The following is an 18,389-nucleotide window of genomic DNA, read 5'->3' as shown; positions in this document are numbered from 1 at the left end:
GCAAAGTAACTAGTAATTAATTTCAAATAAATGCAGTGGTGTAAAAAGTACAATTACGTAGCATAGTGGAGTAGCCTATGTAAAGTACAAATACCTCAAAACTGAATTATGTGACGTGAATATAAACCCAGTATACAAGCCATTCTTTAAAGTATAGCAGATTAAGTTTTCCTTTAATTAGACCTTGTGTGTTTGCTGAAACTGTTGCCAGTTAGCAGCTTTTTTACATTTGTCCTCATGACGCCTCTTCTATCGTTAGTGCACAACCGATCACCAAAAAACAACTTAATCACAGACTTGAGTAGCATTCTGGGATGTGATCACCGATAAGTAAAAAAGAAATCTGTGAAGATTTTCCTTTTGGAGCCTGCCTGGTGTGTCTGCCCTGGCAGCAGGAGACAGTTGGCACTGACACCCAAAAAAAAAAAAAAAAAATCCCACTTTTCTTCTCGAAGGCGGTAAACAGGAAGATGCAGTGTGGCCCCAAACTGAGGAGATTACACAGAGAACAATGTCATCATGCTGGAGGCGGCAGCAAGCACGCATCCAAAAATAGCTGATGGTCTCCTTACAAACATTTGGGTTGGATCAACGCTGTATTTGGTTATATCCGGGGGAATATTTACATGGATAAACTTGCCATTTGTTGTATATTTTCCTCAAATTTTATGAGAATTAGGCACAGAAGCACCATCAGCACAGAAGGCTCTGATAGAAATGAAACACCTAATTCTTATATTGTGTTGCAGAAATGAGAATCAGGAGCACATCTTGAGTTCAGAGATTATCATATCGAACGATGGTGGAAATATGAATGAAAACACGAGATCATGCCTTTTGCAGTATTGTCTTTTGATTTCCTTCATTTGCTATTGATTATTACGGATCTCAATGAGATTATTCACATTTCCACTTTGATATGTTTATCAGCCAGCCTTTAATCTGATGCATTGGACACGTCTCTGAGTGATTATCTTTATGAGACAAAGACGTCTATATTAATGATCTACCCCATTCTCAAACTGCTTTACAAAATTATGCAAATGTAATCACACTGAGCGGCCTCGCGTTGCCCTCTGTGGGTCTGAGAAAGCCTTCCGTAAAATGGGATTATTTCATCTAATTTCCCCGTCAACAGCCTCGCTGGGAGCTCACGTTGCCATGGACGTCTCGGAGAAGACCGAGGTATTTGGCCATAGGAATGGAGAGGCTCTGGATACTGAAAGAGAAACTCTCTTTTGAGAGCGGCTGCTTTATCTTATCTCACAAGGTGTCAGTTTCCATGTTTTCAATCTCCCCCAGGAGTGATCTTTGCTCCCTCAGCAGCTAAGAGGAGAAGCTTTTCAAATAAGAAACAACCCAAATCCTACAAGTTTATACGGTACAGCTGCTCTGCAAAGCTGCAACGGTTTTATTATTCAGATCCTGGCTTAAGAAATATTTCGATTGTCTGTCCTGTTTCTGTCAGTCAGAAACATCACATGTGGAAAGTAGAATGTTGCGTATCGGTACCTAAAGAATCTACTTTTACATTAATACTCCACTGCATTTCAGAGGGAAATATTGTTCTTTTTAATCCAATGTATTTAATTGACAGCTCTAAAATGCTGAAAATGCAATCAATTAGCCAGTTTTAAAAATAGATAACTCATTAAGTCTTTCATCAAACTAAATATCAAACACACACAGGCTCCAGCTTCTCAAATATGAAGATTTGATGCCTATTTTCCTCCATTATATCATATTTAAATAGATAATTAAGACAATTAACCCTGGGTTTTCAGCTTGTGATGGACATTTTTCATTATTTTTTGAGATTCCATCTACAAAACAACCAATTGATTTATCAATAATGCAAATTAATAGTACAACATGTAATTATTTGCAGCCCCACAGCGGTACAAGTAAATTTGCTGAGTAAGATTTGGCATAAAACATGTGCTGAGCCTTAAAAAACATGATGCATTGCTATGGAAGAACTACCTGTATGAATCAGTTTAAATCCTGCTCACATTTACGTATCTGTAAAAATATTATACTATCTAATCATGAGTGATTTTACTTTTCATACAGATCAGCAAGATACTGCTTTTGCTTTAGCAACAGTTTAAATGCATGCTTTGTACTTAATCATTGAATAAGTTTACATTGTTGTTCTGCTGCTCTTTCTTTAAGTAAATTCACTAATCCGCTTAAAGAGGGCATCTTCTCCTCAGCATTGTCTTTGCTTGTCTTAATAGAACTAACATAAATGATCTATTATTTCTGCATGAGCACATTTTAATAACTGTTCTGCATTGAACGCATAGTATCTCGTTGTTCTCCTAATAATGCCCTAAACAATTATTATATTCCTTTATTGATCCCCATGGGGGAAATTCAAGTGTTGCAGCAGCTCAACTACAGACACAGACAATAAATACACATACTATACAACTACACAGACAATAAATACACATACTATACAACTACACAGACAATAAATACACATACTATACAACTACACAGACAATAAATACACATACTATACAACTACACAGACAATAAATACACATACTATACAACTACACAGACACAGACAATAAATACACATACTATACAACTACACAGACACAGACAATAAATACACATACTATACAACTACACAGACAATAAATACACATACTATACAACTACACAGACAATAAATACACATACTATACAACTACACAGACAATAAATACACATACTATACAACTACACAGACAAATGAGCTTACATGTGCAGTGAGAGGCCATATATCTGCTGTTCCATCCCTCTGTAAAGCTCATTAACAGACCCCTCTCCTCACTGACAGCTGACTCATCCAATGCTTGTTTGGGATCCACTGGTTATCCAATGGCAGCCCGTTCTGAGGCGATGCCGCTCGCCTATTGGTTAGGACGTGTGTGTGTGTGTGTTACTGTGTGTGTATCAGTTAGTCTGCCTTCCCTTTCCTCCGGTCAAGGTTGCACCGGCAGAGCGCATCGCAGTAGGACCGTGAACCGGAGCTCCCAGCACTCTCTGCGGTAACTTCTCCCCTCTCTGCAGCCGTGGATCCTCTCACCTCTCCGAGAGCCGTCATGGACGAGATGGAGGAAGAGTTGAAATGCCCCGTGTGCGGCTCTTTCTTCCGGGAGCCCATCATCCTGCCGTGCTCCCACAACATCTGCCAGGCGTGTGCCCGGAATATTCTCGTCCAGACCCCGGACGCGGAGTCCCCGCAGAGCAGCCGAGCCTCCGGATCCGGCGTCTCCGACTACGACTACCTGGATTTGGATAAAATGAGTTTGTACAGCGAGGCGGACAGTGGGTACGGTTCCTACGGGGGCTTCGTGAGCGCACCGACCACCCCGTGTCAGAAATCACCTAACGGGGTGCGGGTCTTCCCCCCGTCCGTCCTGCAGCAGCCTCCCCATCCTCCTCCTCCTCCTCCTCCTCCTCCTCAGCACCAGCAGCTCCTTCTTCTCCCGCAGCCCGGCTCTCTGCCCCCGATCCCCCGCAACTCCTGCATCACTTGCCCGCAGTGTCACCGCAGCCTCATCCTGGACGAGCGGGGTCTCCGTGGATTCCCCAAGAACCGTGTCCTGGAGGGGGTGGTGGACAGGTACCAGCAGAGCAAAGCGGCCGCTCTCAAGTGCCAGCTGTGCGAGAAGAGCCCGAAGGAGGCCACGGTGATGTGCGAGCAGTGCGACGTCTTCTACTGCGAGCCGTGCCGCCTCCGGTGCCACCCTCCCCGCGGTCCCCTCGCCAAGCATCGCCTGGTGCCGCCGGCGCAGGGGCGGATCAGTCGGCGCACCAGTCCGCGGAAAACCTCCACGTGCACGGAGCATGAGCTGGAGAACCTGAGCATGTACTGCGTGCAGTGCAAGATGCCCGTGTGTTACCAGTGTCTGGAGGAGGGCAAGCACGGCACGCACGAAGTCAAAGCTCTGGGCGCCATGTGGAAGCTGCACAAGGTACGTGCGTAAAGAAGAGGAAGATGGGAAAGATGCAAATGTGTATGTGCTGTTCTACCAGTGCGTCTTTTTCTGTGTGTGTGTGTGTGTGTGTGTGTGTGTGTGTGTGTGTGTGTGTGTGTGTGTGTGTGTGTGTGTGTGTGCAGCTTTTATTCACAGTGATTCATCAGCCTCTGAGCTGAGCAACAAGTCCGCCTTGAATATAATGTGCGCTGTATCTTGTCAGTTCTGCTTCGCATCCAGCAGATTATATATATATATATACTGCTTCTCATCCAGCTGTATATATATATATATATATATATATATATATATATATATATATATATATATATATATATATATATATATATATATACATACAGAGGGATGTATTCTCTCTATATATATATGATATGTATATATATATATATGTATGTATATATATATATATATATATATATATATATATATATATATATATACATACAGAGAGGATGTATTCTCTCTGTATATGTATATGTATATATATATATATATATATATATATATATATATATATATATATATATACATATACATACAGAGAGGATGTATTCTCTCAGTCACATTGGATTTAAATGAAAAAAACGCCTTATAATACACAATATAGTAGGTAGATGAATTTGCCCCCCCTCCCCTCACAATCCTACAGCTCACATTTCAGCCAGCTTCATAAAAATGCGCAGGTCTCCACACTGGGATACTCTGCTGTCCTTTGGTGCGCAAAGCTGTCAGGAAGCAGCTCTATTACACATTCTGTTCACGAGAGGACAACCAGGAGCAGGCCTCCTTTATCAACGGGACACTGCTGCTTCTCCTCCTTTCAACATTATGCACTGAAGCTGTGCAGTGATTCTGACATGATTTCAGCTCTTGACCATTTGTCTCCTGAGCGTCCATACTGCAGATTCCTTCACTCTATATATATATATATATATATATGTATGTATGTATGTTCCACTCCCCCTCTGTGCTCTGACAGCTCAACAGGCGCCCCCAGAGATCATTAGGCACGGCTAATATTGGAGCTACGCTGCAGTGAAGCAGGCCTTTTCGGTGTGGATTGAGGTGCTATTTCGGAAGCCGAGTTGTTGTTGTTGTTGTTGTTGTTGTGGGCAGGGAGGTGTTTCGGAGGGCTGCAGTGAATCTACGCCTCTGCAGCCGCAACCCTCGCCTCCACAGCTTCCAGTTGCAGAGGGTGGATGTCGAGCTAGATATAGATGCTCTTCAATACTCTCTCACACACAAATACAAAGAAGGGTGATGGTGTTGCCTGGTTTCCATGAGAAAACCATAAATAAATATATAGTGGTGAATGCATGTGAGTTTTTGTGCACACACACCTCGTAGAGCAGCTGTCCTTGTCATCTGCAGTCAGAATTGGACCTGTGTGTCTCCAAAACAGCCATTTAACAGACCTCCAGTGCAATCATCTCCTCTGGATGGTGGTGGAGATAGAGTGTCACCTCAGATGTATGAGGCAATTGTGAAATTGATGGAAAAATCAGAGGGGGGTTGATCATTTCACTCACATCAGATTGCCATCACTTGAGAAGTTGCCGACCTTTTCTGCCTCATCTTTCTTGGATCCAAACTCAAAAAACTCAACAAAAAAAAAAAGGGAGCATTTTTAGAAACCCATCGATGGCAACAGTAACATTGGTGCCAATATGCAGCCTGTCCTCCTGTTTTGTTTTTGGCTTCTACCATGGCACCTGCTCATTTCTGACCTGATATCTGAAGCTGCCGCCTGCAGAACTGTGACAGATGGCGTGGAGTTTGGAGCTGGCGGCGTTGAGGATGGGCATCTTTCAGAGCTTCGGGTTGTTCCTCACATAATTCACCAGGGGAGATATGAAACAGTTTTCCATATCCTGCAGGCACACTGTAGATTCTCACGTGTCACTTGTACTTAAGTATAATGTAGAAAGTGTAGAAACTCAGGAGAGTGGATTCCTCTGAAATCGAATCGGCCTCTACTCAGAGTTGCTTGGCGTTTAACTCTGATGGACATTGAAATTACCTGAAATATAATGTTTTGTGGCTTCACCCACATTCTTTCAATTAAACACTGTTAGAAAATAGTAAAACTAAAGTTTTCAAATAGCTTGTTGCATAAGTCCAAACTCCCCAAAATATTAGTCCTCACATTTAAGAAGCTGGACCCAGAAAACATTTGATACTTTTTCTCTCAATCAACTTCTCAATAATGTTTTCTAATTGATTCATCACTTTAACTGGTCAAAGTATTATCTTTGCAGACACAAGATCTACTTTGTGTAATACATGTTTGCATCCATGTCACATAATAAGTTGTACTTTAATCACCCTGATTTCAATGTTCACCATTGTTCACAGATACAACATATATAGTGTGCACATGCTGCAGCTGTAAGCTACGTGTCTTTGGTAGATGACGCTAGCCACAAAACGTACACTGTCAGTTGTGTTTATTTTCTTGACTTGTACATCTTTAAAGCAGCATCCATTGATAATTCCTGAACACTTAATGTCAAGATGTAAACACAACACTGACATATTAACACAAGTAGTCGAACAGTTGCTTATTTAAACACCCAGCAGACACAAAGCAACATTGACATTTTGAGTCGTGCTTCTTGTCCATCACGCACAAGTTTCTTTTAGCTCTATTTTGTCTCCTCCAACTCCTGAAGAAAACCAACATACCTGGCTAGTTAGCTGTTAAATGCTCCACTTTGTTCACCAGCTAGTCACTAACTGTGTCTGTCAGCTGTTTGTCGTTGGGTAGGTAGCAAACAGAGGATTTAAAGAGCGTTTCTGCTAGAAACCACCGTCTGCTGAGAGTGAATCCAAACAGTAGAGACAATGAGCTGAAAGACGCTAAAACGCTGACAGAGCTGAAGAGACGGATGAGGATTCGGTCTGTGTTCATCACTACGAGCGACATCTTTCTTTAAAACATGGTCATTTAATCCATTTAATATATGAAAATAAAGGCTTGTGCAACTTTAAGTTTTTGCTTTAGCCATATGCAAAACCATTTAGTCTTCTAATACACGTTCTCTCACAGATAATCTCATACAACCAGCAAATAAATGCACATAAACACAAACATCTGTCTTTTCCCTTAAAACTGATCAAAGCTGTTGGTTGTTTGATCTTGTGACTGGGTTGCCGCATGTTTCAGCATCGCTGTCTAATGTTGATGCAAGTACAAATCACTAAGAAACTTGTTACTTTGCGACAAAATCTAAAATCCACACCTGCAGCATTTACATTTGCGAGCAGAAACACGCTGATATCATTTAATAAGATCTCTTCTATTTTCCAACTGGTATTTTTTACTTCAAGGTTTTTTAATCTGAACCACCATCATCATCATCATCATCGTTGGCGTGTGACGCTGGGACAAACTGTGCTTTCTCTCTTTATCTTTGTGAAACATTTCTCTCTTTGTGGAGACGGAGTTGAACCACCTGCCGTCATGGCAACCAAATCCCTCTTGATGTGCGGAGCAGCGGAGGTCTCCAAGATACCGGACCTCTCAAGGGATCCATCCCAGAAGCCTTGCAGCCTTTCCCTCCTCCCTCTACAGAACATTTGTGACTAAATGAACGTGGCTCCAGATCATTACTCTCGCTTTTTTCCTCAGACGTCTTACAGGCAATAAAAAACACCATGTTTTATCGCCAACCCTCCCCTTTTGGACTGCGTGACCGTGTCTAAACCGCGATGGTAATCAATTTCATGACTCCAAAGTCAATTTCAGTCACCAAAGGCGAGAAGAAATCTAAGAGCTCCATCGTGTGTATCGCCCCCAAACCTCGTCTGCCTCTTCACATTTGTGTCAGAGGGTTTTATGTGGTGACAGGACGTCTCTGCTAATCTCTGTAAATCACATTAAAAAGAGCAAAGGGGCATCGTCGGAGCGTCAAACCCCCGACATGGTGAGCGGTCCTCTGCTCTTCACGGATGTCACAAGAGGTCGCCCAGGACCCTGAATGCAAACTAGGTCAACCCTCTGTCGCCTCAGTGTGTTTAGAGGCAATTAAAGGTGATTAATCACACGGAAGCTTATGTACAAGAAGATGTGGGGGGTTACAGAAAATAAGTAGCAGACTGTAGCATAAAATTAGCAATTTGCCCTCTTGCCACGAACCGAGAGATAAATCAGAGGCTGCAAGGGAGATTTGATCTCCGACGTCCCTGAAAATTTCCCTTTGAGCTCTACATGCAAGAAGAAAAAACCTTGTAGAAGTAGAAGTGAGTCATTTCAGGAATTCACAAGTGATTTAAGGATTTTTTTTTTTTTTTTCCATTCTAGTGTGCACATATGCTCCCCTTTAATGTCACCATGTGTTTGATCCTGACTGGAACAGACGCCCTTGCACACCTTGATACCAAGTCAACACAGATGCTCTCAGCCAAGATGCCCCAAAAAGCAGGCTAACGAGTGCAGACAGAGCAGGCACGGGGACGAATACTAAAAGACTCGTCTCAATCTTGAGGCCGATTCGTGTCTGGATGAGCGGCCTGCAGCTCAGCGGGAGCAGCGAAGGAAAAGCCTTGAAGAGTCAGACTCTGGCGGCGGGATTCCACATCTATCTCTCCTGCTTTAACTCCTGTCTGCTGGTAGTAATGAGGCTGGATGTCAGTCTGAATCTGCTCCCCCGCTGTGCTGCTGCTCCACACCCAGGACACCCAGACAAAGACCAGCATGCGACTGTCCCGTCCAGATTATTAATGAACCTCAATGGTTCAATGTGCCATGCAACTATTTGTCCAGATGCAAAATACAGTGTGACGGCTTTATCATAAATAACAGCATGGCAACCGCGAGTGTGAACTAATGATCTATATCACAGAAATTGGTTAAATCATTAGCAACACAAATATTTGTAGGCACAGTACAGCCGCCATTTGCAGATACTGAGGTTAGAAGCCGTGGACCAAAGTGATAATGCTAATGTTAGCTGTCACATGCTTCAAACGCGAGTTTCTGCAACTTCAAACAAAACAAAGCATCAATACTTTCAACCATTCTGTCCTGTTTGTAGTGGAACAGCTTTGTTAAACCGACTGTACAGCAGACGGAGACAGTTAGCGACCAGCTTGCGAACAAAGACGAGCATTTGGTGGCTGAAGAGACAGATTTTACCTCTGAGATTAGACAAGGAAAAGATAAGGAGAGTGATTATTGGATTTGGTTATGGGTGATAAATATGTCGATGTTGTGTTTACCGCTTGTTCCGCTGTCCCCAAATGGCCAATAGATTTATTAATGCTGCTTTGACGTACAAGATTTAAAACATGGTCTTTCAACAGATTATATGACGCAGACTAGTGAGCCCTGTTGATAGTTAAAAATGACATTTTTACAACATATTTAGAATAAAGAGAAGATAGTATCATCCACTCTAATATCACAATTAAGTGTTTAATTTACCTTTATGGTAATAATAGTAAGAATATCTATTTTCTGTCACTTTTCTTGGCTAAACGTTTGCCCTGGTTAATAACAGTTTGAACAGTATTGGGTTCTGGACTTTTTTTTGACTGTGGACTGTGGACTTTCATGAGTAAACAAGGATGTAAACATTTCCAAAATGTTCGTTAGTTTATACATTATGATACAGATCTTTGGCCATATCACCCAACTTTGCTCCGAGACAGCAAGTCATGACTACTGTGTTCGGTTCTGAGTCCTCCTGAGTCCAAGTTGTTTACATCGAGTCAGCCAGCATCCTGTGGTGGCAACGTGGACTAAATCTTTAAGTACATAGTCTTTGCCAAAGTCAGACATTCCCAAACTTTTCAGACTATGTACTACATTGTACCAAATAAGTAGTACTTCCCATTGCAGATACCAACAAACTCACCTCTACAGCATTTTTTTACATTATGGTAATGTGATGTGTATATGTAAAACTATTGGTCTGTAATAAAATAAAATGACATTCTTTTGGTTTAAAGTTAAGGACTTGTTGGAGTGCAGTTGTTCGGCCTTTTAGAAAGGCTCCTGCGTACCACCATTGGTATGTGAGCCACAGTTTGTGAATCACTGCAGTATAAGTGATCGTGTTCAGATAAAATGATGATCATGACAGCAGACTGTGATCCACAGATATGGGGATGAGACGGAGGACAGAGGCGGGACAGACGTCTGTAGAGAATGAGATTTCACAGTGGGGTCTCAAAGCCATTTAGGTTGACGCCGCTCCATTACAGACGGTGATATTTACCCCTCGAGCTGCCATGTTAAGAGATTAGCTGTGTAAATGTTAATGAAAGAGGGAGATGAAGAAAAGGGAAAATGAAAGCGACAGAATGACCCAGAATGCCCGAAAAAGAGAGGAAGTGAAACAGGGACTGAGCAGCAAAGAGAGGCAGAGCGGTGCTGAACGTCTCACCGAGTTTGACGAGGTACTCTACAGAATACTTCATGTTTAGTCTGAGTCATCTTGTCATCCTCGGGCCACACAGAAAAAACTTAAGCACTGAAGGTATTTTTCAGTTTGACATATTTTTATATAACTTCTCAGGGTGGGAACACAGACCAGCTGAATATTTCAACTTGCTCCAGGCGAGGAACTGGAGAGAGATAAATGCCTCAAACTCCAATGTGCCAGTTTCCATCTGTGGCCCAACTTGGGAAATACATTTTTTTTTCTTTCTTATTTTCTCTACATAAATGAGTCCAAACCAAAAGGAAGTTATCAGATTGGTAGGAGGATTTTAACAAAGAATAATTAATCATGCTCCGTCACATCTGGGTGCCCTAACACCGTCAGCCCACATTTAATTAGGACATAAGTAAGACATTAAGCTCAACCTGAATTCTGTGCAGGACAGGTTACGGCTTGCAGTGACCCCGTTTTCATCATCGTCATAATTATCATCATCAGTGACTTAAAAGACTTTACGGAGCAGAAATCTGATTTGATCCAAAATGATCAGAGCTTCATCTGATTGAGTTAAATGTTGTTGGGATTAGATCAAAATCCAGGATGCCACAAAGAAAATAGACAGACATCAAAAAAGAGCTGGTCACATGGACAGTTGTAGCTACAGAATGTAGCCTGATTCACCATGGCAACAGAAAACTCCTGTTTCCTGATTGGCTGACAGGAATCTTTTAAAAGTGCATGCTGGGACACCTCATTCATTGTTTCTATCTAATCAAGTCCTCAGCTCCCCCTTTTATATTAGACTGCAGGTAACCATAGCAACATTATTGACACACTTACCTTACAGTTAATGATGGTTGAACGAGATAGATGAGATGATCATGTTTGAGCATATAAAGGATTCTGAGCATAATGACCAAATTGTGTCCACCTTGTTTATTCATTTCTTAAATTGAGGCTACTTGTCATGTGTTTGGACATATATCTGACTAAAATCTCTCCCGAATTCTAATTATTAATATTCGTATTCCTTCTAATTTAACCTGTTCTCAGCTTCTCCACGGATATATTCATTTGCCTGGCCATAAACAATATGCTATGTACCCTGCAGCAATGACCGATCAAAATACAGCCCAAAATATCATCATGATGGCCCCTGAGTCGGTGAGATTATGTCAGACTTTGCTTTTAACATCACAGACTACCTGACATAAGCAGCACATTCTACTATTAATATCCACATTAATTTAATCCATGCATGTCTGGAACTGCGTAACTCCTCATTTTGAAATTAGTTCAGCCTCAGACCTTCAAAGCTCTCACACACACACCTACTCACACACACACACACACCACACACACACACACACACACACACACACACACACCTCGCACATCCACACAGGTGTTTTTACTTATGTTGCCTGTTTGGACATCTCTCAAACGCGTGGGCATGAACAAACCGCACACCACTGACAGCTCTCTCACTCTCCTGTTTCACCTGTTTTTAGGGCAAGACAACTAACAGCTTTATAATTATCAGCACACGGCAGAGGATATTGTTTATCCTCCATTTTGTCCGACCTTGTGTGAATCAAATTATGTTGGAAAAAGCAACTTCCGTCTGATTAAAGGTCAAATCAACCATGGTGATTTAAAACAGCTGTGTCTGTGAAAGGGCCTTTAAAACAGAAGCTTTTAGCCACTCTACACGCATGAAGAGGATTTAATGAAGTAATGTCTGACCCAGAAAACAAAGCAGAAAAGACAATTTCGCAATCTTTATGAGAAAATCAACAAATCAACAAATCGACCTACAGCAGGAATTTAAAGGTGTAAAGCCCAAATGCTGAATCCCAAAAGTGGCAAAAACATCATTTTTTAAAGTGATGTTCGAGAGAATTTTATGCCTTTATTTGACAGCCAACGAAGTGACGGACATCAAATGTTGCTGTTTCAATAATTTTACTAAAAAGATGCTCTACTAAAAGAAGAGAGTAATTGACGACTGACTGAACGACCTGACGGGACCTTTTAAACACCTTCCTCTCCCTCTTCCTCCTCCACAGCTTTAACAGCATACAATCTCCATTTCACTCTTTCTCTGGACTCGATTGGTTCTTTTCGAGACATTCAGACAAGATCGACATGTTCAGGCGACACGATGATCTGCAGAAGACGCCGCCATCGCCTGATAATTCCATCTCTGACAAGAATAGATCACTTCTGCCCCACATCCTACTGTGCCGTCCCAGGTGTCCGTCAAATAAGGACTCTGTTTCCGACATGATAAAACTGTGGCAACTTTTTTAACACCCTAGTTTCATTGCCGTTTCTCATCAGTGTGTGTGGATAGCTAACGACTTCTCCTGCATTATTGATGACGGCAGATATAAGCGATGAATAATGCACCAGCCACTTAGGTTCTGCCCGTGGAAGACGGGTTTCATATGGGATCTTGTTAAACACGGAGGAGTGTCACAATCTGGCCAACTCTCAACTCTCTCTAGCATGTTGGAGGATGTTAGAGCTTAATTTTTAACAACAGAGAGGTTCCCAAGGCGGTAAATATCATCAAGTCGCCTTGCTTAATATTTCAAACTGTATTCTCTGAGGGCTGCGGCGGTGCGTGTAAACAACCACAACCTTTCATGTTGGAGTCTCTGGTTACTGATAACTGTAGGGGGAAACACAATCAGTTATCAAGCTGTGCAAAATCACATTAATTTTCAATTTCTTTCATAGTTTGTTTTCAGTGTGAGCTGTGTGTTTGATGTCTTCTGTCACCAGAAGTTGACCTCACCCCTCTGTTTACGCCTGTTTACAGTGTGCAACCAAAAGACTGTGTATTAGGCTGCACACAGGATTAAGTGAGGCTAAAGAGACTGTTGACAGAACACCAGAGAAAGTACTTAACCCTGAAGCTCTGAGAAAAGAGCAGGGCATTTAAAACATTTCTCTGAGAGGTATCGAGCTTTTTCAAAGTAGGTTATGGGAACTCGAAATCCTCTTTTTTACCGTGGACACATTTTATGTACATATATGTGTGTTTTTTAATTAGCTTCAGGAGTTCTGCTTTTCCTCCGCTGCGGCTTTAAGAGCTTAGCAGTGACATTACACCTACCTCCTTCTTTCCTTGCACTTCCCACTTCCTAGCGGGGGCTTTAATCCAAATTGGCTCTGATGCTTCTCTGACATCGGCGCTTTCCTGTGACAGATTGGCGAGTTTGCTCGGCCGCAGAGAGAGAAAAAAATAAATAAAAAATGAAACGCACCGAATGGCCCCCGAAGCCGCTTGTGAATTATTCATGCCATGCACGTGTTCCCACTCGGCTTAATTACCGAGATGATTAGTGCACCCAAATAGCAGGGACTATCCTAACCCCCCCACCACCTCAACAAATCCTCCATAGCTCATTGCAAACATTCCAGCATCCTCCTCTTTACACTAATGTTGCATGATGATTTTACTTCTACTGCCCCTGAACCAGCTTGAATGTGCTTTGCATTGATGTAAGCGTTGTTGAGCACAAACTCTTATTAGCCTAGTAATAGTTCTCATCAATCACCTTAGAAATTATGGAAATCTCTTCATGTCGGCCACAATTCACCGTTAGCCAAGAGTTTGGAGGGTGGTTTTTTTGTAGCCTTTCCTGAGATAAAACATTAAAGCAAAAGTGTCAGGGATTAATTAAACAATGTGTTTCTCTGCTCTAACATAACCTGCAAACGTTAGCATGCCCGGTTAACTAGCTTACTACCAACAGCATTACCAAGCAAAGCAAAGGGTGATAATACGTAGGGCCTAAGGGCTTGGAGGGTAAAACACAAGAGCAAAATCAGCGACAGCTTTTTTACAGGCTATTTGCTAAACAAAGGACCACGTTAAATGCAAACAGAAGACCATGTAAAATGTAAATTATGTGCATAATTCTACAATATATAACACGATATATAAAGAGAACACAAGTAAATAATGATAAATGAATGATAAGTATATACGAAAGTGGGCATCAAACACTTAAAACACACAACCAGTGCAAAACAAGCAGGCAAAAAATGAAGAGATGTCTATTAAGTGTGTAAAATATAAATGCAAAAATAGTATAATAAGAGATAAATACGAATATCCCTTGAAATATATAGTATAAATGGTAAGAGTAAGAAGAAGCTCGTTTTTCTACCTGTCTGAAATCAAGAATTCTTGAAAAATGACTATGAATTTTTACGGTTACACTTGATAAAAGAAACTACACCTGTCAAATCTGTCAAACTGTGATACTTTTGGATTCCGTCCCATAGAGCTCCATTTTTTTCTAAAGCCTGTCTTTCCATATGCCCGACCTGCCGGCCATGGCACTGTTGTCTCCACCAGGCAGGAAGTAGCCGTAGGCTGTGCAGAAACAGCCTCTGTTTTCATGGCACGGTTTGACCTGGTTTCTAGGAGCGAGCTCTGTGGAAAAACGCCTCCAGACAATCAAGTGCTTTTCATTTCATCTGCTCTGTCACTGAACGCACGCTGACTGTTAACTGGGCGAGGCGAAAGCATGAGCTCCCTCAACGTCCATCGCTGTGAGATGTACGGAGAGGGAAAATGAGAAAGCTGAACGAGAAAATGAACTCCAATTTAGGACAAGCTGAATGGGGCAGGTGTGAGTGACTCGGCTGGTGTGTAATGAAACCGCCAGAGTCTGAGGGAGCGTTTTGGATGACTTGAGTTTGATCGGCAGGATTTTAAAACGATGAAGTGAAATGGAGGTTGATCTTCAGAGAATCAGAAGTAGTCTCATATCAGAAAACAAGGCTGAACCTGAACAGACTAACACATCAGGAGGCATTTTAAAATGCCTTACATCATCATTTTTTTTTATCCTCCTAGGTAAAATATAAATACCCTAAAAGAATAGTGTGACCTTTTGTGAAATACGCTTATTTGCTTTCTCACCGAGATTTAGATGAGAGGATCAATACCATGTGTTTCCAGTCTTTATGCTAAATTAAGGCTGCTGGCCATAGCTGCATATTTAATAGACAGACATGATGATATTTTCTTTTCTAGAAAGGTTTAACATATTATATTGATTGATTTTCCCTACACTTGGATTGGAATCAGTTCTTTTAGTGTTCAAATGATTTGATTGATTGACAAATATTTTCACAATATATTTTGTTTCATCCTGTTCCCAAAGTTTGAGAATGAGCTTCCATACTCAAACTTTGGTAATCAATTAATTGTTTAAGCCATTTAGCGAGCAAGATTGTGAAACATTGGTTTTTGCTTTGTTAAAGTGAGAAATGACTACATTTATCTGTTTAAGGTTGTTTTTATTCGAATATATTTTAGTTTTAGATGGTTTGTCAGACAGAAAAAAGCAATTCAAAGATATCACCATGAACATTTTTCATTATTATTTAACATTTCATTTTTTTTAAGTAGTGAAGACCTCATTGGATCCTTAAAGGCCCATTTGTCCTCTGAAGTCTGTACATAGGTTGTAAATTTCCTTGAGACAAACAAACTAACTTGGGAGAGAACGTACAGTTCATATGCAGGTCTCTGGAGATAGTTGAAATAAGAGTCCCAAGTTAACAAAGAGGAAGTTTCCTACAGAAAAGTTTACATTCCAGTCTTTGCTCAGCTGTTACCGGCTCAGACTGTCCCTTTGGTGCAGTAGTCTCATGTTAGCGGCAGCTGTCATGGTTTCCCAAACTCTGAGGTCAAAGGTCAGCTGCTGGCCCCCGCAGACAGATTCCCATTCGACCGGCTCACGTCAGATGCCGGGAGCTGCGTTGACACAGAGTTGTTTTCACAGTGTTTTTCACTGTATCAGCTTGTTCCAGGTTTTATTGCTCTCATCCGAACTGGAAGTGATTTTTTTTTCTTTCCCTTTTTGCCCGATTCCCTCTTTTCCTCCCAGGAGACAATACGCTCCCCAAGTTGACGGTTGTTCACTCAACCGTACGAGTTTCCCACAGGGTCGCGGCCGCGTCCTCTCGCTCTGCCACCTCCTTGTTCACACAACCGCGCTTCACATACATGAACGACTCGTCTCTTCCCCCCCCCGCTATCCAAACAGGAGCATTTGTGTGTCATCGCACAATGGTATTTCCCGTCACATGTACGGAGAGCTCTGCTCCACATGACCAGGGACTGTAATCCAATAATAAAACCATGCAAAAGTCAAGCGCTTTATTGAACATAAATCATCTTAGTTTGAGCTGTAAATGTCATTTTGTGTGTGAGAATAAAGCTGACGGTTCATTTTGTCTCCGGGGTGAAAACTTTGACTCTTTAAAATGTCAGTTTCGCAGAAGCCATGAAAAGCAGCTTTGTTTGTGAATAAACCATTTTGAGTTCATCCAAAACTTAAAAACGGACAAATTTAGAGTGAGGAGATTTTCACAACATGCCGGCTGTATATAAGTTGTTTATACGCCTAACATTTCTGAACTTAACAGACCACACTGGCCCAGGAATCTGCATCTAAAATAACTTTAGCTGTTTGGAATGTCGTGCTGTTGCGGCCTCCATGTGTCTTTCCTGTCAATCTCAAAGGACCCTATTAATATATGTTTCTTACACATGCATGGAACAAGATGTAGGGTTTATTACTTATGTTGAGAAATAGAAAGTAAAAACTACAAACCTACAAAACCCTCCATCACCACTTACAAAGGATTGATTAAATTTTGTGCGTCAAGCTACATATTCCAGCCTTTGAAGAGAGCTTCTGCAATGATTATTGTCATTATCGGTTAAGTCGCAAGTTTTTTCTTGATTGATTGATAATAATTCATAATTGATTATTCAAACATTAAGTAAAAAATGCCTAGATTCATTTCCTAAACTGGTTTTGTCCAACCAGCTGTCCAAATCCCAGCGTTACTCAATTTTCTATCATATTAAACAAATAAACAACAGCAAAAACCTTAACAATTCAGAAGCTTGAATGAGAGAATCTTCAACGATAAATCAGTAATAAAAATAGCCATCTTAACTCAAGGTTTTATATGATTAAAGAGCTTGACTGAATAGCCCTAAATATAAGATAATTTATTAGATTCAATATTTGTATTTATACCTGAGTGCAAGATTAACAGCAATTTAACAAATTACATTTTTTACAGAAGATGAAAAGGGGGGATTTATTTTTGTTTTGCAACAGATAGCAGAACAATAAACTCATATATGTGTTTAGAACTTGGAAAATCTATTGTTGTTTCTCAGTGTGTCACTTAGTGTGGGTTCTGTCCCTGTTGCAGTATGTCACATAGACATACATGTTGCTAGTTTGCATCCTCCAGAAAGAAAACATCCATGCATGAGTAGATGTTGTCTGTGAGGATTCAGTACCTACTTATATATTATGGATTGTTAATTTATTGTTATTTAAATGCCGTACAAACCCATATACCTGCAGTGCTGCTGCTGCATCTCTAACGTCGCCTCTCTTTACTCTCTACAGGGTCAGCTGTCTCAAGCTCTCAACGGCCTGTCGGACCGAGCCACTGAGGCCAAAGAGTTCCTGGTTCAGCTGAGAAACATGGTGCAGCACATCCAGGTACTTAAATACACACAAAGACACACAGACATGGACTACTTTACACACTGCATCCTCATCCTTGACCCCAGGAGCAAAACACTGACTCTTCTTGGCAGTTTGTTTCCGTCTCTCATCCCCCCTCTGTGATCCCAGACTGTCCACCACGGCACGCCGCCGCAGTAATCCACAGAAACAAAAAGGCTTATCGTATTAATTCACTGCCTGGAATTTGGTCATTGTCCAGCCATAGTGCTGCATATGACAGGTGGAAAATTATACTATTTACATGCACAGTAGGACATCAAAGTCCTCTCTTTCATGTTCATTTATAAATATCAACCCTCAAATTAGAGTCAGTAATGGATGATTTAGCGTGAAGCATGATAAACTCTAAAGCTGTACTCAATATATGCATGATGAATATGATTTAATATGTAGACACAGACTGTCAGGATGTA

The 18,389-nt window shown here is 41.3% G+C and overlaps 1 protein-coding gene across 7 annotated transcripts in view; it reads left to right on the top strand.

The window, feature by feature from the left end:
* Positions 1–3,101: 3,101 nt before the first annotated feature.
* Positions 3,102–18,389, top strand: part of trim9 (tripartite motif containing 9) — a 36,445-nt gene continuing 21,157 nt past the window's right edge. For 5 of the 7 annotated variants that reach the window (XM_054613985.1, XM_054613987.1, XM_054613986.1 and 2 more), the window contains exons 1-2: positions 3,102–3,977; positions 17,854–17,949. In XM_054613985.1, coding sequence (XP_054469960.1) covers positions 3,102–3,977; positions 17,854–17,949 — 972 coding nt within the window. The remainder of the gene's footprint in view (positions 3,978–17,853; positions 17,950–18,389) is intronic. The other 2 variants (XM_054613983.1, XM_054613988.1) reach the window with 2 other exon arrangements.

The sequence above is a fragment of the Anoplopoma fimbria genome, chromosome 15, assembly GCF_027596085.1.
Source record: "Anoplopoma fimbria isolate UVic2021 breed Golden Eagle Sablefish chromosome 15, Afim_UVic_2022, whole genome shotgun sequence".
NCBI lineage: Eukaryota > Metazoa > Chordata > Actinopteri > Perciformes > Anoplopomatidae > Anoplopoma > Anoplopoma fimbria.
The sequence above is the reverse complement of the archived record's forward strand: the minus strand, read 5'-3'. Positions and strand labels throughout refer to the sequence as shown.